We start from the raw sequence: 20,773 nt of genomic DNA, 5'->3' as shown, positions 1-20,773 counted from the left end.
AGTTCATAAAACTCGTATGTTTACTGGAAGCTATGTCACTTTTATCATTTCCTTGCCTCCTGGATGATTAAAATGACTGTCTTGAGAAAGTAGTTTGAGCAGCTAATTAAGCCCAAATAATTACATTCAGCAATTGGTGCTCTGTCATCATTTCTATTAAAAATAAATATATTAAATTAAAAGTAGTTAGCTACTACACTTCAACTATCCCTTAAAATGTCTCAAGGAAAAAAAATACCTACCTTTATCCCTGGAAGATATTTCTGTCAACATTGTCTTAAGCATATTACATTATACTTGCTGACAATTGTCTGAAACACTCAGGGGAAATGTGATTGATATAACTTGTGTCAAAATCTAACCAGTGTCACACGTTTTTAAAAACTTGACTTCCTTAAGATTGTATTGTCATCAGGTTTTTAAGACAGAGATGGACTTAACATTTCAAGGACTATGCTATCGCTCTATCTAATGATAGGATATCTCTCCAGGAAATATTTGGTAATAATAATTTACTGAAATGTATAAATGCTTTATGTTTAAAGAAATTATATGTCCATTAAGGGAAAAAAGAGGAGATTCATTACCCTGTTTCAAATTAAGAAGTTGTACATGGTATACATTCATTTTATCACAGTAGAAGGTTAAGATATGGTAGAGGGCAAGATCAGAGTTAATTTTCCCAAATATGGACAAATGCAGAGGGAATTCAGATGTAAAATGTAAATGATACAGGATATGAGCAGTAGAAATGTAGTTTCTCAGTGAAAGTTTCCGTAGAACACTGGTGATCCATGAGGTAGACCAATGGTTTTGCTTCTACAATACAGTGATCGAGAACCCTTCATCTCAGAGAAAAGGGGGGGGGGGGAGGGAAGCTAATGGATATATTGGACTGAATGAATAGTTTCTCTTCATCACATTTCAAACATTTGGCATCATGACACTGTCCTTGAGTGCTGAGTGGGAGAACAGTAAAAGGAGCAGACTCAGGTAAATTTGAGGAACTCCGGAGCATCTGAACTGTGCTTACTTCTCAAGGGAGCATTTGGGCATTTCACATATGTAACAGCCATGTTTTTTGCTAGATAGGTCCCAAGTTCTTAGGATACAAACAATTTCTTCTGTAATTTGGAACAGTCCATTAAATACACCATAATCCCCAAGTATTCCACTCTCTGTACAAGGGAGAAATTAAATAAGGTTGCTCAGTTTAAAACAAAACAAAACACAAAAACTTTACTTAGTTTTGTTTGTTTCTAGTGTACTTTTGCTGGGTCTCTTGGAACAAAAATGATCCTAGTCTGTATTCCTGGTCACCTTAATTTTTTTGCATTCTTCCTTCCTCTGTAGCATTTTTCATTTTCTTACATACTCTATAATTCACTTATTTGTTACGTCTGTGGTCCTCTCTCCATCTTTCCTTCCTTTAGAAAGAAGCATAAAGAAGGCAGGAATGTCCTGGGAACTGTATGTGTTCAATAGATAATTATCTATTGAGTGAAATGATTTTATCTTACACTCTTTCATTCTTAGATAATTTCCATTCTGACTCCCTTGCTCTAAAATATGAAAACTTTCTGTTTTTTAGGGGTAAAGCTTAGGATACTTTGCAATAAAGAGCATCAAAGGGAAATAATGAACTTCTAAGTGCTTTCACTTTCCCTATTTTAGGGTTTGTAGTCATGTATTTCTAATACATAGAGAACTCCTTGCTCTTCAATGGGGAGCAAGTGTGGGGCTATGTGAAAATCCTACGACTTCATGGAGAGAACTCACTATTCCAGTATTTTCAGCACAAAGAAGAGAATCATCTACATATGCAAAAAAACATATATCAACATGCATGAATATCAAGTAATGTTCACTCATTTATATCTAATAATGAGAAGGAAATTGTGTTTGTTATTTTTAACCTTCATGAAATACCCACATTCTGTTTTAAGGGGAATCTATTTGCTTTCTTGCCATGGACAAGAACCACACACAAAGAAACACATACATACATAGTAACACAAATACATACATTTAAAATTAACTACATAAACACAAAATGTATACAGTACAAATAAAAGCATCTTTAGAAATTTTTATTTTTTTATTGATCTGTATTGTATAATTTTTATTACACTATGGGATTGCTATGTAAATATAGGTCTAAGATAAGTCTGTCATTAGCATATCCTCTCATTCTCTTTCAAGTGGGAATGTTCAAGTTATTACTGACAAAAAATTATTATTTTACGACCTATAAATTTGAAGCTTTAATCTGAGAAAGAACGGTAGTATTACGCATTGATTCAACCATTTTCTTGACTATTGAGGGTAGTCATCTGATTGTTTAAGATGATTTGAGATTTGTGTGTATGTGTGTGTTTGTATTTTCTAGTCTGTAATGTTCATCTGATTGTCATTACAGAGTCAAATATAATTTTATTTCTCACACCAAAATCAGCATATAGTGACCTTCCTGGTAATAGGGTGGTAAGGAGCAAATGAGAATTTTCAGCAAAGCTGATAAAACAATCATCTCTCTTTGAATTTACTTATCAGCCTCAGTCATGCAAGAAATGTTGTTGTTAGATAACATGTAAAAAGATAATAGTTACAAGAGTAAGATATTTTCCAGCTTAGTTTTTTAGCTGATATGGCTTATCTGTGTTAAGAGGATTCTGAAGTTATCTGCACTGTATGTCAGAGATTTCTCTTTCACTCGTGCAGCAGGATAAAGCAATTTTCCATTCAAACATTGGGAGTGTAATTAGCAGCAGCCTCACCAGAGCCTCAGAAGTTGCCCAGTGTAATCTGAGGACATGTTCCATAGGCACAAACAGGAAATCAAAAAGAGAGAGAGAGAGAGTTTAAGTGCTTTCGTTTTGGAGGAGTTGGATTAAAATGACAGTGTATACATACACTAAGAGGTATATGAAGATCACATAAAACAGGAAATTATTTGATCTGGCATTTGAAAAATTATTAAAAAGCAGAGTAACAGCAGGCTATAAAAATGATCTTGTTTGCAGGCAACATTTGTTTTTGTTTCCCCACTGGAGAAGTTTTGGATGTTCAATTATAGGCCTCATTGCTTTAGCATTATTTTCAACTGAAATGTCGGAACTTGGAAAAGCATATCTAATGTGCAAATTAAGTTTATTGCTGCTCATTTAGTTGTTTATTCTTTGTGATAGAAGTCTTTATTATACCAGCATAGAGAATGGCCTATCCATTTTCTCCAGCGGAATGATGGTGTGCACCATTATGGTTCTACATTTACTAAGAGAAATACCAAGATCGGTAGATAATTGGAGGCTTTGTGGCTTTAAAAGGTAGTTTAAAGGATTTCAGGTGTTGAGCCCAGCTTTATTGAGAAGCTCAGCTTTATTGAGTAAACCAAAAGTACAATTTCACCGAAATGACAAGGGACGCTGGAATATATCTGTCATATTTTAGTGGCTAAAAGCACCACTGCAGAGAAGTCTCCCAGTACTGCTAATATTTTCCTCAGAATGTTTAGAAATGATTAGTGGAAGCATTTTTCAGGTTAAAAAAAAACAGTGAATTTTGTACACTGGCTAGGAATTTTCTTTCCCCCACCAGTATTGAAAATACTTCTGAGTGAATTCTTTTTTTTTTTTTTTAGTATTTATTTTTTTATTTATTTATTTTTTAATATATGAAATTTACTGTCAAATTGGTTTCCATACAACACCCAGTGCTCATCCCAAAAGGTGCCCTCCTCAATACCCATCACCCACCCTGCCCTCCCTCCCACCCCCCATCAACCCTCAGTTTGTTCTCAGTTTTTAACAGTCTCTTATGCTTTGGCTCTCTCCCACTCTAAAAAAAAAAAAAAAAAAAAAAAAGAGGTTAGAGTGAGAGTTAGACTGAGTGAATTCTTGATACTTGAATTCCATAATCTGTGCAAGTAGAAATGCAAGCAACCCCCCCCCAAAAAAAAAAAACATCTGTTTAAGCAAATACAATATCGGTGTTATTTTAGTCTTTGCAACAGTTCACTCCACAGTCTTGTAAATATGTAGTACATATCACTCAGATAAAATAGTAAGCCGCTATTTTTCAAAATATATATTGTATAATATATAATGTGAAGGACAGATATTAATGAATTACAGGTTTGCTCCTTTGGTTTGTTTTTACTCTTCAAGATACTTTCCCCTGAACAAATTGAATCAAAACTGGTTAATGTTTTTTTTGTTTTGTTTTGTTTTGTTTATTCTTAGTAAAAATAAGGAGCAGATAGCTAGTCTTTTAAGCAAAGTGAAGGAAACCAGACAGATGAGTATAGACCACTCCTCAAGGAATTGAAAAGCACAGACTTTGGAATTAGATGAACTAGCTTTATTACTAACTAGCTTTATTATTGACATCTTGAAGACTTTGTTTTTATAGTTATTGGTGTTGTATTCTTTATTCCACTTTTTATTAACCACCATTTATCAAATATATACTGTGTTCCCGGCACTGTGATAGGTGCTTTATGTACATCATCTCAGTGATCCCTCAGAACACTGGGAAGCCAATAATTATTATCTCTTTTACACAAGGGGAGACTGAAGCATAGATTACTAAAACTACTTGACCATGACCCCTGTCTTAGTAAGTGGCAGAACTTTTTTCCTTCTTCTGTTTTATCTTCCAGTAACTTTATGTAATAATAACTACCTGAGACACATGCAGTTTCACATGGCATTGTTTAGAGTGCCCCGAAAAGGAAAATAGAGTAACCTGCAAAGATTAGTCCTTTCCCTAAATACTTCAGCTCTCACTTGTTAGAGTTCGGTATCTATTTATATGCTCTTATCCATTGGAGATGAAATTTACATAGAATGAAATATGCAAATCATAAGCGTGTTTGCTGAATTTTGGCAAATGCATAATCAGTGTATCCCAAACTCTACTAAATATAGAACATTAACATCACCCTATAGAACTTTCCCTCATGCCCCATCTTAATCGTTTAATTCCTGCTCCCACCCTACTTGTAGAAGCAACCATTGTTAGGATTCTTTTCTGCCACTGACTTCACACAGATGCCATCATACAATATATATATGCTTTGGCGTCTGGCTTCCTTCGCTTGTCTTAAACCACTAGGTATCTGCTTTCTGATTTTATTAAAAATGAACAACACAGGGGTGCCCAGTCAGCTGAGCATCTGACTGTTGGTTTTAGCTCAGGTCATGATCCCAGGGTCCTGGGATCAAGCCCCATATGGGGCTCCATGCTGAACAGGGAGCCTGCTTAAGATTCTCTGTCTCCGCTCATGTGCACTTTCTCTCTCTCTCAAAAGTATATCTATATCTATCTATCTATCTATCTATCTATCTATCTATCTATCTATCTATTATTATTATATAGATATAAATATATCTATATAAATATATAGATAGATAGATATAGATATATACATACATACATAAAAAGAACAAAACTTTTACCAAGAGTGGGTGTAGTCTGTGCAGTAGAAAAATATCTTGAACTGTAAGTATTTTTGTCTTCAATCTCCTTTCCCAACGTGTACACATGTGTGCCCTGAGTATTTGGTTAGGAAGTAGAAGTTCATTGGTATGTCCTTGATTCCGGTCTGATGCTAAAAGAAACTATTAGACTTCTCTGTTGCTCAAGCCATCTCTTTCTAAAGTGGCACAGTGGTCACTTATGTTCTTGTGCCATTTTTTAGGAATAATGTGCTTCATTAGGATGGAAAAGACCCTCTGATGCAAGTTCTGTCTTCAGTGTCTGGATCCTGAATACTCAAGGAAGCAGTTGGCACATTCTTTCTAGCCTAAGTGAGGGATAGTGCTGGAGGAGGGTGGTGGTGAAAGGGAAAAAAGTAGTCAGATGAATACAATTCACCCTGATTCTCATCTTCTAGCTTTTATTGTCTCATTTTGCCTCCCCTCACCTCAACATAAATGTCCAGAAGAAAACATCCCCTTGCTACTAGATTCTGTCGCCAAACAAAATAAAATTTCCTAATTCCGTTTCCTATAAAACTACAGCGTTCTTCCACCTGGTGTTTTATTACAGCCTAGCACAGAGTTACAGTTGGAGGACTGAGTGAATGTTATCTATTTATAAGAAATATAAATGTGATGCCAAAAATAGTCATTGCCTATTACACAGTAACAGCCTCGAAACTGAGTAGTTGGTGTATCTAATTCATTAAGCATACTCTACTGTGCATGTTCTTTTTAAATAGATGTCAGACTCTGTTCTGATTACTTGTTGATATAAAAGATCTGTGTTTACATTTTACATTATTACTTGCTAGGGAATTTTTCAGTGTTACCTTGCATGATATTTAGACATGTTTTCTTGTTGAGACAATTCGAATTTTAGACATTTACTTTCTCTGGACTGTTCTTTCTTTTCTTCTGGGATTTTGGAAGGCTTTTCATATTTGTTCTACATCATTTAAATATTGAGGTGAAAGATACATGGGTGATAGTACCTGCAGGTAAACTGGAATATATTGACCACGGTTACTTTACACATTGAAATTAAGCTATTACACTGCCTATGGTAGAATATACCAAGTGCTGTGTGTCTTTTTTAATCTGTAAAAATTATCTGTCTGAGCGGATAAAACTTGTGCTTGACTAAACTTACCAGCCTTATGCAAGTAGACATATGAAGAGGAAAAGTACATTATAACAGATGAAAAATTCCTCCATTTCTGGCTTGCTAGAGGAAGAAAATTAAAGACTCTATCATACTGATTTCCTTGTTTGTTTGTTATCTCTCTACAGGGTTTATTTCAGAGATTAGCTTTGAATTTCCTGTATTTGCTTTCCCTAGAGTTAGTAATTTTCTTGTTTTGTTTGTTTGCTTCATTTTCTATGGACTTGCCAATTATTCATTCCTCAATTCTATCTCAGTTGTCTCCCTTAAAAAAATCAACCTGACCTTGTGTTTGGGAGCCCCGTTGCCTAAGCATCATGCCTTTCTCAACATGCTCCCTCATTTTGGTCTAATGCATCTTCCAGTGGATTTTTGAGAAAGAATTCAAGAGGAATGCCAATTTTGGAGATCCTTCTTGTTTGAAAATGTATTCATTCTATGCTTACATTTGCTTGATGGCTTAGTTGGAAATAGAATTCTAGATTGGAATTCATTATCCTTGGCAATTTGGAGATGTTAGTCTGCTCCGGGAGCTGAAACCATTTTGATTTCTGAACTGTTGTGTGTGACATCTTTTTTATATCTCTGTCTGTCTCTCTGTCGGTTTTTCCCAGCATGCCACAATTGCATGATGATGTGCGGTGGTTCATGTCTATTTCCGGCCTTTACATGGGGCATTTGGTACACTTTGTCATCATGAAAACTCACACCCTTCTTCCTGGAATATCTTCCTGAATAATTTATTAATTTATTCCATTTCTTCTTCTATAATCCATATTATTGAAGAAGTTAGATTACGTAAACTGGTACTCTAGTTTATGTGTGTGCAAGTATGTATATATGTATGTATCTGTGTGTGTAGTTTATTATATTTTACATATTTATATAGATTTAGATAGTAGATGTATTTTTTATGCATGTATATATGAACTATATATTTTATTTCTCTCTCTTAGTATCCATTTTGTATCTTTTTTGTTTTATCTTCTGGGAAATTTTCTCTACTTTGTCTTTCAGACCTTTTATTGAATTTTTGTTTTTGCTATTTTTTTTCAAATCTCTAAGTGTCTTTTATTTTCTGACTGTTCCTTTATATAATACCTTGCATTTTTTCTCTCTGTGTCTAAAAATATTGCTCATAAAAGTATTGCTCAGTTATTCTTTTATCTAGCTTTTTTTACCTGCATGGCCTCCGTGGTCCCAAATTCCTTTCTTCTCTTTGTCTTAATCCTCACCCTTTACTAAGAGGTGTACCGAGATACTTTGTGAATCTTAGTTGTCTGCTCATATTTAAGAATGGAATACTAAAAATCTTATAGAAAGCTCTGACCAAGTTGCTGGACTTCACACTAGCACGATCTGGCTGGGATATATCCTTGGGAAACTCTTAAAGACACTATGTTTAGGTGTTTTCTCTTAGGTTTATCAGATGCCTAGGACAACTGTCCCCCACTTCTTTTTTTTTTTTTTTAATTTTTTTTTTCAACGTTTTTATTTTTGGGACAGAGAGAGACAGAGCATGAACGGGGGAGGGGCAGAGAGAGAAGGAGACACAGAATCGGAAACAGGCTCCAGGCTCTGAGCCATCAGCCCAGAGCCTGACGCGGGGCTCGAACTCACGGACCGCGAGATCGTGACCTGGCTGAAGTCGGACGCTCAACCGACTGCGCCACCCAGGCGCCCCAACCCCCACTTCTAATCCCACATTCATGCCTGGAGAGCAGAGGGGCAGTAGACAGCACCCTCAGAGCTAAATGATGTTATGAGACATGGATCTCAGCGCTTACTATGTACATGTTCCTTAATTTCCCTGTTTTTAGTAAGAGTCCCCATCTTCAACTATGCTCATACCCAGCAGTTCAGAGACCCTCTGTTTCATATCCTCTCTGGAGAATAATTTTGCCAGTCTTCTGCTGAGACTGGAAAACGCTGTGGAAATCATATAGCTTTCTATTCATAAAGTGCAAAAGGGGGGTTGACACATTCAATAAATTTTCTTCTCAGCCTTTTTCACGGCCAGCATAGGATTGATATTTATGGTATATCAGTTAGAAATCGTTTCATTTCATTACCATTTCTCAAATTTTGTTTCTCCTTTTGACCCCTGTTTTGGTGGCTTTATCTTTGAAAAAATTTCTTTGGGTTTTATTTATTAAATTTTTTTAAAGAACTGAAAATAAACACTGTGTTTAATCAATTACCTTCATCAGGATATTATATATCTTATTTTTTATAATGATACTATTTTTCTCTACCAACATTTACAAAAAGCCAAGCTTTAGTTATTTCTTGCTTAAATAAAACTTATCAAGAAATCAATAAAGCAGAGTTTGGATGGGTCAGGAACTCAAATCTTCCACTTGTATTCTAGATATGATTCCCTCTTGTGTTCAGGGACATCAATCTACCAATTTTCTTTCTCCCTATCACTCTGTCTCTGTCTCTTTCTCTACCACATTCTTTCTCCTTCATCTCTGTTATTTTGTGTAATGCATCATCCCCACCAAATACTTTTGTATTATTATTTTCATAATTTAAATAAAAGACCTCTTCTGGCCCTGCTTCCCTTCCAGCCATATTTGACTATTCTCCTTTATATCAAAAGTTATCTATATGAGCTTGTTTTTTCCAAACCTTCTGGTCAACTTTGCTTTAAATCAGTGCCACCAGCCTTTTCCCCCTACCACTTCATCAACACTGCTCTTAACAAGGTGACTAGTAACCTCCATGTTATTAAATACTGTAGTCAGTCCCAGTCCTCATTTACTTAACCTATCAGACTATTGATCACATCCTTCTTGAAATACATTCCTCACTTGGCTGCCTGCACATTGCATTTGTCAGGTTTTCCTTTTACATCTTAAGTCACTTCTTTTTTGTTTCCTGTGCTGTTTTTTTTTTTTTTTCAGTGTTACTATTTCCTAAATTTGGGGTATGCCAGAGATTTGTCCTTGCATTTATTCTCTGCTATATCTACTCCCACTTATTTGGTGTCTTATTCTGTCCTCTTATGTTAAACACCAAACGTAAGCAAATTCCAAATTGATACACCACGTTCACATTTCTACCTCAATCCAACGTGCTAACATTGGCCTCCTAACTCTTACTCCCAAAACTTGCTCCTATTATAGTCTTTTCTCTGTATTCAGAACAGTCTGCACTGACAGTTGCCACTCCAAATCTTTGTAGTCATATTTTACACCTTGCTTTCTTTCAAACCCCATATCCAGTTGTCCAACAAATGGCATTAGCATCTGTATATGTACAGAATCTAACTACTTCTCACCACTGCAATTACCAAACTGTAACTACTACCATCCTTTTTCCAGTGCATTGCTATAGCGCAGAGGTGCTTAACCAAGCTGGTTTTGCCTCCGAGACCTCCAAGGAGACCTTTGGCAATGTGTGGAGGATGCTGCTAAATAGCCTGTAATGCACAGGGCCCCCTCCTTACCTCACTCTGAATCCACCCATACGGACATGCAACACAAAATTATCTGGCTCAAAACATTAATAATGTTGATGTTGAGAAACTCAGACATACAACCTCATGAGTATTTGTCTTGATTCCACCTGTCTCTCCTCTAGAAACTAGAATATTCCTATTAAAATGTAAATGAGATTTTTTGCCTCTTACTATAGAAGTCCTCTAATAGATCTTCAGTTCAGTGTTGTTTCATTTGCTCACTATTCATACTGATGTACACCTGAAAGAAGGTGTAGGATTTGAAACTAATTAGAAAGTTATGAATAAAACATTGAATAAACACTTATGTTAAGGGTTTCTCCTTTTTTTTGAGAGAGAGAGAGAGAGGCACAGAGAGAGAGAGAGAGAGAGGGAGAGAGAATCCCAAGCAGACTCCAAGCTCCGTGCAGAGCCCAACATGGGGCTTGATCTCACAGTCATGAGTTCATCATCTGAGCCAAAATCAAGAGTCAGACACTCAATCAACTGAGCCACCCAGACACCTCAAGGGTTTCTACTTCTATAGGAAGTAATACCCAATTCTTTCTCCAATTGTTATTATATGTGTATATATATATATATATATATATATGCTATATAATGTATATAAACCCAACTATACCAACCCAAATATGTTATATAATGTATATAAACCCAAATATATATATGTTATATAATGTATATAAACCCAAATATATATATGTTATATAATGTATATAAACCCAAATATATATATGTTATATAATGTATAAAAACCCAAAGATAAATGGCCTAAATATTTTCAACCCTACACACAGTCTTTTATTAAACATTATTAATATTTGGAGAAACTTTTGTCCTGACTAGTCAAAGTAGATTTTCACACCAGTATCAGCCCCCAAATATTGCTAAAATCTTTTTAAAATGAATAAAAATAGCAGTGCCAAGGAATTATGACAGTAACCAAGGTGTTTGCAACACAAGGGACAATATTCTGGAGAAAAGAAAAGCACAGATAGGTGATCACAACACTCCCCAGTGTTTTTCTCCTCCAGAAACTTGTCACTTCCCAAGCAGTATGAATCAAGAATTTGTAAAATTTTTAAATTAAAACAAACAAACACAGAAAATACATCAAACAGAAATTTTGGTTGCTTCATGTTGCAAGGAAGACAAAAATTGGGGCTCAGAATTTTCCAGATAAAACGAACCTACTATACAACCTGACCTTGAATGGAGGCACCGGAAGGATTTTGCCCTGGTAATAAAAACAGAACACAGCTGACCACCGATCAAAAAGACTGACATTCAGTCTCCATTCATATCCAGTCCTGATTGTATTCTGCTGTTTTTAGTTGCCTGCTTAGAAAAATAAATCTTCTTGGAAAAAATATAAACGAATAAAACATTTATTTACATTGCAATGCATATTCAGTAAAATATTACCAGGAATAGCTGGAGCCAGGATCAAAACCCAGCTGAACATCAGACATTAGCAATAAGTCACAGCCAAGAGGAGTATGAAAGTTATTAGACAAGGGTTTTAAATAATTGTGATGAATATGTTAAAAAATAGATGACAAGATGGCAAATTTTAGAAGGGAAATGACATGTATTAAAAATCAGTTGGACAGAGAAAAACAAATACCATATGGATTCACTTATATGTAGAATCTAAAAAACAAAAGAAAGGAACAAACAAACAGAAACAGACTCATAAATACAAGAATAAACTGGTTGTTACCAGAAGGGAGGGAGATGAGGAGGATGGGCAAAATAGGTGAAGGGGACTAGAGGTACAAATTTGCAGTTGTAAAACCAATAAGTCATGAAAATTAAAAGTAGAGCATAGGAGATATAGTCAGTAATATTGTAATAACACTGTACGGTCACAGATGGTGACTGTTTATTATCGTGAGCATTGAGTAATGTATACAGTTGTCAAATCACTATGTTGTGCACCTGAAACTAATATAATATTGTGTGTCAACTATACTGCAATAAAAGAGAATCAATTGGAAGTCTAGAGCTAAAAACCACAAAAGCTACAATTAAGAACAATAGAGATTGATTTAATACCAGATTAGATGTGGCAGAGAAAAGAATTAGGAAAATGGAGAGTGTGTAAACGGAAAATATCCAGACTGCAACACGGAGAGAAAATGCAATGAGAAAGACAACAAAAGGACATAAGGATATACTGGATATGAATAGTTCCAATATTGTGATACTGTAGTTCCAAAAGGACTGGAGAGGAGAAAAAGAAAATGAGGGATGGACAGTATTTGAAGAAGTATTTGCCAGAGATTTAAAAACAAACAAAAAACCTGAAAATGACAGCAGCCATCCTTTTCAGGAAATTCTATGAGCCCTAACTAGGGTAAACACAAAGGAAAGTTTAAGCACATAGTAGTGAAACCAAAAAAGAAAAGAAAAACTATCCTGATAAAATAGATACATTATCTTCAAAATAACAACAATAAGACTGGCAGTTGTTACAACAACAGAAATAAGAAAATCCGAAAGTCTGTGGAATGGCTTTTCTAATGGGCTGAAAGACCACAGTGATAAGAATTCAACTCCCAGCAAAAATATCCTCCCTAATGAACACAAATTAGAGATGCTTTCATACAAACAAAACCTCTGAGAATCCATCACTATCAAATGTACACTACAAGAAGTATTGATGACATCCCTATGGCTACAATAAAATATCCCAGATCAAAGCTTGTAAATGGAAGAAAAAATAAGAGGCATGGAAAGGATTAGTATGTTCCTATGCAGGTTAAATTGAGATTCTGAGGACTTAGGAAGAGGACCAAATTTCAAGTATTCATTTCTAGCCTTCACAATATCAGAGAATTTTGTCACCTGTTTGAAGTGCTATTTGTACACTAGATTCCTTTATGTTGGTGTCTTAGCAACATTTCCTATAATGTCATTAGACAAATGAAGGCAGACTCAAGTTTGTACAGAGTAAAGAAAGGTTTGGTGATTTTTCTTGTTTTTGTCCCTTGTTGGAGAGAAGTTGATAACTTCAGAAATACTTGAGAAGTTACTATTCTGAACAGTCACACTGAAAGATTATTACTCATAGATGAAAGTTCCAACTGAGTTGAAGGTACAAAAGAAAGAAACAAACACAAAGTGACGCAAAAGAATATTTTCCAGATGGTCAAGAAAGCCCAATTACATATTTTCTTGCCATTCCCTAGCTTCTAAAAATGTTGTTAGGGATCATAATGTGCAATTGATACATGGAAGAAGTCTCATTTGTGTTTAGAGAAATCATGCTGAGGAATTCTGACAGAATTTTTAATATTAGTTTTCATGTGTTTTGAGATGCTCATAACTGAAGATGTATTTTGGAAGCATCTTTGGCTATTACAGCAATATGAATTTGAGTAAGGCTATTCATCAAAAGCATTATAGATCTTATTAAACCTTTCATTTTACTTCTTCAGAACAGGATTATTAGATCAAACTGTTTTTATATGATTTGTATCTCATGAAAAGAGATTGAAAATGGAAATATTAAAATTCTGTAATTTTATTAACTCTTCATGAATGTTTGTCATTAATATTTAGAATAATCTTCAAAAAGTGGTAGGTCCTGGGCTCCTGGGTGGCTCAGACAGTTAAGCCTCCCACTCTTGATTTCGGCTCAGGTCATGATCTCATGGTTCCTGAGATCCAGCCCCACATCGGGCTCTGGACTGACAGCAAGAAGCCTCTTGGGACACTCTCTCTCCCTCTCTCTCTGCCCCTCCCCTGTTGGCATGTATGTACAAGCACACCCATGTACTCGCATTCACACACACACCTCTCTCTCTCTGTCTGTCTGTCTCTCTCTCTCTCAAAATAAACTTTAAAAAAAAGTAGTGGGTCCTCATCATTTCATCACTTTACAAGCTGAATGGGAAAGATGCCCCCTTATTTTGTACATAAATTATTCACTAATTTCATCATTTCTTTCTGTTTTTCTTTTATTACAAATGAGTATTACACACAGAAAAGTAGAAAAAATAGTATAAGGAACTCTTATTCACCCATCAGTCAGGGTTGTTAATCATCAACTCATATCTATCTTTGTTTCATCTATACCCCCACCTACTATTTGCTCAGCATCCACCTCAGATATCTAGAGGCAAATCATAAACATCGTAATTTCATGTGTAAATATTTCATAATGTATCTTTAAAAGAAAAGGGAATCTTCTTTTTAATACAATAATAAACCAGTTTTATTGTATTACAAAATTAGCAATGATTCTGAATTATTTACAGTTCAAATTTACATGATTGTCTCATAAATATGCATTTCTATATATATGTATATGCTAAGTAAATACACACAGATAAGCACGTATCCGTGTGTATGGTGTGTGTGTGTTAATTCTCTTCACCCATGACAATCATACTTCCAAACATTGTTTTTCAGAATCTTTATATCCCAAGATGTATTAAGAGGTGTTACATGGATTAAAACTGGTCCCTATCTAGTAAGCGTAGGAAACTGAGAATTAAATGTGCTTTAAGAAGTTTCTTTAATCCAAAATTCTCAGAGCTTTTAATATGCTAAAATGTACTGTGGCACTGTAAAGGCAGATATGGTATAGAGAATTAATTACACTTAAATAACCTCAAAAGTCCATTTTTATGTATTTATTTTTTGAAGCATTACTAACCAATTCCATTTTACTAGATACGACCTTTTCCTGGATCTAAAGCATTAGAGACTTTCTGACAATATATTTACATAACTTGGATTTTCCTTAAATAGAAATTTCAGGTTCAAATTTCAAAACCTGAAGCAGTATTTCTCAAAATGTGGTCCCTGGACTAACTACAGCAAAATCAACTGAAAAAGTGGCCTGTTAAAAGTCCATATTCTTGGTTCCCTTCACAGACCTACTGAATCAGTATTTCTGGTAGGAGTTGAGGATTTCACATTTTGAGCATGTTCTCTGAGGAGTTGTTATGCATGCTACAAAGTTTAAACTTCTAGAATTTCTGCAAATACTTAAGGAATTTGCTACAAGAAGTAGAAGATGATTCAGAATGAAAAGGAGCAACTATCTTTTGTTCCAAGAGAAAGAGGCTTAAAGAATTTCAAAGTTTCACAGGTGGGAGAGTATAGCATAGGTGACTTCTTTCCTTTTTAATTTGTTATAATTCAGGCCATAATGGTCTCACTTATCCATAAATACAAGAAGTACTTCAGTCTTAACCGTGAACTTCATGTTATTGTACCTACTCTATTGGTATTTAAGGACTCCCAGGAAAGGAGAAGAGTAAATGTGTGTATATACCTCCCTCCACTCCCTGAGAGTGATTTGAATGGTTTGGAAAAAAATAAAAATAAAAGTCTCTGATATTAGAATTTTTTAAGAGTGCAAGTGTTTGCAAAGGAGCAGTCTCGACTGGTTAAGGAACTAAAGAATAGTCCTTGTTTTTTTCCTAAAATGGCATCAAAGATTCTATATATTTCTGCTGCACAAGAACCACTCTCCCCTTCTCTGCGAGTGTGATTTTGTCCCTGTGGGGTATTCACTTGGAATTGTGAGCCCGGAGCTGCGCATGGTTGTAGGAGAGAGCTCTGTAGGGTAGCAATGAGCAGCCTGGTGGCTCAGAGCCACCTACACAGGATTAGGGCAGATCTGCATGTGGTGTGGGGAGAAGACACAGTAGGTAAAAGACTTCTTGTCCAAGCACCCCCTCACCCACAAGGAGACTATGTGTAGGGGAATGACGCTCGGGTAATCATCTATGCTCTTCTTTTGGATAAAAAAGCCTATTTACATAGAAGCTATTTCTTTTTAAATATAATCTATTTTTCCACCCTACAGATAATGGTATGTCTCTGCTTCATATTTTCAACGCTTCCCATTTTCTTTCCGCAAAAAGAGTACATTTCTAAGCGTGTCACCCAGGACTAGCTTCATTGGTGTGCGGCTCCTCCGCATAAGGACCCTGTGCTGAGAAAGGCCCCGTTTTGTTTATCGCCCTGATGTCACTGTCCTGAGATGCTTAGTCATCTTGTCTCTGAAGTCCTACTTTGTCAGTGAAGTCTACCGGGACAGCGGAGCATGCGCGCAAGCAGAGGAACTATACTGGGTGGCGGCAGGTGCGCCCACGTGAGGTTCAGCAGCAGCAGCCCATTTGCAAACAGGCTCAGCCCTATGGACCAAGCAGACAGTGTCCACGCCTAAGAGTCGGTACGGTGTAGACCCCCCTGCCTCGTGGCAGTCAGGAGTTCTGAGGCCCTGAAAGTGGGTCCATCAGGTTGATGGAGGTGATGGTCACAGCAGCCCCAGAAGTTTCAGTGGCCGACTGCAAAGGGCCTCACAGGAGCAAGGAGCTCAAAGCAGTCAGTGCCAGGAAGTAATGTTGAGAGGCCCGCTGGCCCAGAGTCCATGTAATCTTTGTGACATTTGCACAAATAGTGACTCATCAACCTGAGCACCAGGACGGAACTGTCAGTGTTCAGGCAGTAACTTTGTTAGCAAAGACTAACAAAATAATTGCCTGCACCTGAGCATTGCAGTAAGGCATATCACAGAGTTATTCACATTCTTCAAAGAGTTTAGCATACCTTGTTTTTGAACATTTGTCCAACATTGGAAAGCTAATATCCAGAGGCTTAAAAACAGAAATTAAATGTAAAGACTTTTCCACTCAATGGTAAAGAACACTTTTTATAGGAAGCTCCAGGTGACCTAATTATTAATGAGTGTTTCTCTGGAACTGAAGATAAGGCAAGAGAATGCGTAAACAGGCATTTTGGAGTATACACAAGTCATGAAGACACTTTCAGTGTCTTGTACAGCCTTCAGAAGTTACAGGGTATGTCAGAAGAGCATTAAAGTTGCACTGTTTACATTTACACCTAAAATTTAATTCAGAATTACACGAAATGCATTTGGATGAAGAGTTAAATCTTCTAAGAAATATTGTTGTCCCATGAGAATCATCAGCTCTAGATGTTCTAAAATTTATATTTCAAAATATATCTATCCCAATGTTGTCACATCCTGTAAACTACTGTTTACAGTTCTGTAACAGTTATATCAGTAGAAAGATGTTTTGCAAAATCAAATATCGAAAAATATTTGTAATTTTGCATTCATCATGAGCAACCGATACCAGTTACTTCAAGTGAAAATGAAATTGCGTAAAACACATTCTAATAATTTAAGAAGCAAATTTGGGGAAAGGTGAGAGAAAGCTTAGATCAAGCCAGATATAACTTTAATAAGGCATTATTTAATGTATTATATAAAACTGACAACAAAAAAAATATATATATATTTTTTGCAATTTGTAAGTTTATGTTGCTCTAATGCATCACTATTACCCTATTACATTTTATAAGTTATACAACATTCCTAAAGAAAGTTGCTTTATATTCAGTACATTTTTTTAAGTTTATTTATTTTGTGAGAGACAAGAGTGAGGAGGGACACAGAGAGGGAGAGAATCCCAAGCAGCCTCTGGGCTGTCAGTGCAGAGCATATTTTGGGGTTCAGTCTCCCAAACCTTGAGATCATGACCTGAGCCAGAGTCGGATGCTTAACTGACTGAGCCACCCAAGTCACCCCACATTTTCATTTCACACTGTGACCCACAAATTATGTAGCAGATCCTAAAGATATTTCAGGCTTATGTCTTCGCTATGACTATGACTATGACCCAGGTTCCTATTTTCCAATTTTACTCCTGTATTACTCTCTCATACTGGGATTTCCAGCAATGACTGCCCTGCATGTACTATGTTTCTTCTTTGCACAGATTCTTTGTAAATGCTCTTGCATCTTGCTGGTATGGGCACCTTCTCCCTACCTGCTGTCTTTACCAAAACTCCTATTTGCCTTTTACCCTCAGCTAAAACAACTCTTTCTCAATAAACTGACCCCTCAGGATTTGTTGCTGGTTTTTTTCCTCCATATTCCTTTGTATTTCCGATACTTAGCAGATTGCTAGAATTTGGTAGGTGCTCAGTAAATACCAGTTAAGTGAAATAACTAGTGATGATATCTAAACATTATAAATTATAATAATACAAATATTTCTTATTCAGGAAGTTTTAGTCATTTTTAGTGTCCTACCGATGAGCTATGTATACAGGGAATGATTTGTCTCACTTTGCTACTTTGTGGTGCCATAAATGGAAGGAGTTGCTGTCATTTTTAATGTTTGAAAATTACTTTAATTGCATGATCTAAAACTTTAAATCAGAGCAGTTTTGCTCTACCAACGCATCCAATTAGCCAACTCATCCTCCCATAAATGTAAATAAGACATTAGTGATACATTCTTTTTCCAAGAAATTACATCAGGAAAATATTTTCTAGTTCCAAAAAGTGTTCTTGAAACCTGGTTATCATTTATCCTTACTTTGGGGGAGAGCAGTGAAGAAGGCTTGAAATTAGGAATGGATTGAGTTCACAGAATCATTCTTCAAACTTTTCTCCAAAAATAATTAGAATGAAAAGTGTATGCATCTAATATAATAAAGGAGAGAACATTTTTAAATTATGTAAACATAAAGATACATCTGAGGTAGATTGAGTTAGATTTTCTGTGTTATATTCAGAAATACAGTATGTGTTTTTATTTTTCCATGGCTCTCTTATCAATACATACCTTAAAACCCAAGATTATTAATTTCTATTTTTTGCTCCTGAACTTTTACCAAGGTAACAGTTGCAATTTTTAAATATTAGAGTAAGACTTAGCATTCTGTTGATAGAACACAGAGGCACACGAATCCATTTGAACACAGAAATTCAGGCTCAGTACAGTTTGGATTCTGGAGTAGCATGAAGAAGACAGAAGGAAAGTAAAGTGTTCAGTCCATCTCCTTTAGGGTTAAACTTTATCTTACAAATGATCTTTAGAGAAACAGATCTGCCAGTCTCCCATTTCACAGTTTTGAAACTTCCTTATGTACAGTATTTTTTTTCAGTAGAATTTTCCCAAACCCCTAATTCTTAAATGTAAATTCTTTAAAAAATATTTTATTTTGGTCAGATAGTGCATATCTGAGTCCAAGTGTATGTCCAGACCTTCTTTATGGTTACTGAATTTCCTATTCAGTCAATCTTTAGCCATCTAAAATCAGAAGTATTTATTTTGTTATAAAAAAAATGTAGTCAGATGTGATCTATTACTATGAGTCTCTTTAAAATTTTGTTTAATGTTTATTTATTTTTGAGAGACACAGAGACAGAATGTGAGTGGGTTGGGGCAGAGAGAGATGGAGGCACAGAATCTGAAGCAGTATCCAGGCTCCGAGCTGTCAGCACAGAGCCTGACATGGGGCCCGTTCTCACGAGCTGTGAGATCATGACCTGAGCCAGAGTCAGATGCTCAGCTGACTTGAGCCACCCAGGCGCCCCACTATGCGTGTCTTTTAATCAGGGAAATCAGGACTCTCAAGTTCAACTAGAGTATTTTTGGAAATGAGCTTTGAAATGTTGGTCACTGGAACACTAGGACTTGTAGAACAATGGTTGACATTGTGACTGATGTTTCTGGAGGGAAGTTTTTTTTTTTTTAATGTTTATTTATTTTTGAGAGAGAGAGAGTGGGAGAGGGGCAGACAGAGAGGTAGACAGAGGATCCAAAGAGGGCTCTGCGCTAATAGCAGAGAGCCTGACGTGAGGCTCAAACTTACAAACCATAAGATCATGAACTGAGCCCAGGTTGGATGCTTAAGTGACTGAGCCACCCTGGTGGCCCAGGGAAGCCACTCAGGGAAGATCAGGGAAGATTTTTGACAGATGTATAATTCTGATGTTGCAAAATCTGGATAAGAGAGGGAAAACATCCATCTTTACTATTCATGTTGCGTCTTTAGGTGAAATAGAAAATTATGATCACAACTGTGTCAGAAATAGGACATATATTCACACGAGTAAATATAAGATTATGATTATATTTAATAAGTACCATTTAATAGGTAAATGGTAGAATATAGGATTATAATTCTCTACATAAACTATTGTAGTTATCATCTTAATGACATCCTTTTTCTCCTAGTATATGAAACTAACACAGACTAGGGCTGCAACCAGTATGTGGATTTTAATGTTGCACCTAGAATTTTAGAATTAAAAAAAAAAAACCTGTGTGGTACATTTTTCATATACAAAATCCTGTCTTTTGAAGTCCAGAGTTTTCTATAAACTACTTATTTTTGTATAAAATATGAGTAAAACCATGTCTTACTTGTATGACAAGTAATAAGCTACACTGATTAATGCAGAAATATTTGAATACAAGGGGAATACAGTTATTCCTACTGAATATGGTAGAGTTCTAAGTTGTATTTATACAATTTCAAACAATTGCATGATCATTCAAAATATGCATTTTATTGCCATATGCTCACATTTTATAAGCTTTTCATAATAATAATATTTTTTCTCAACAGAGAGGACTGTTATTACCATTCCACCTTCCAAAATGGATGTTACAGTTGGAGAGAGTATAGTCCTACCATGCCAGGTGTCCCATGACCCCTCCATTGAAGTTATATTTATATGGTCTTTCAATGGAGATGTCATAGACTTAAAAAAAGGAGTGGCTCATTTTGAAAGGATTGGAGGAGTAAGTTGCCCAAATTTTTAAGTACTTAATAAAATAAATCAAGTCTTTTCACGTGAATCAACATCTTCCA

General features: G+C 35.8%; 1 protein-coding gene across 1 annotated transcript in view; it reads left to right on the top strand.

Moving 5' to 3' along the window:
- CNTN6 (contactin 6) overlaps positions 1-20,773 on the top strand; it is a 292,083-nt gene that overhangs the window by 244,259 nt on the left and 27,051 nt on the right. The window contains 1 exon segment of the mRNA XM_058726191.1: positions 20,528-20,703. Within this exon segment, the coding sequence (XP_058582174.1) occupies positions 20,528-20,703 (176 nt within the window).

Source organism: Neofelis nebulosa, chromosome 4, assembly GCF_028018385.1.
Source record: "Neofelis nebulosa isolate mNeoNeb1 chromosome 4, mNeoNeb1.pri, whole genome shotgun sequence".
NCBI lineage: Eukaryota > Metazoa > Chordata > Mammalia > Carnivora > Felidae > Neofelis > Neofelis nebulosa.
The sequence above is the reverse complement of the archived record's forward strand: the minus strand, read 5'-3'. Positions and strand labels throughout refer to the sequence as shown.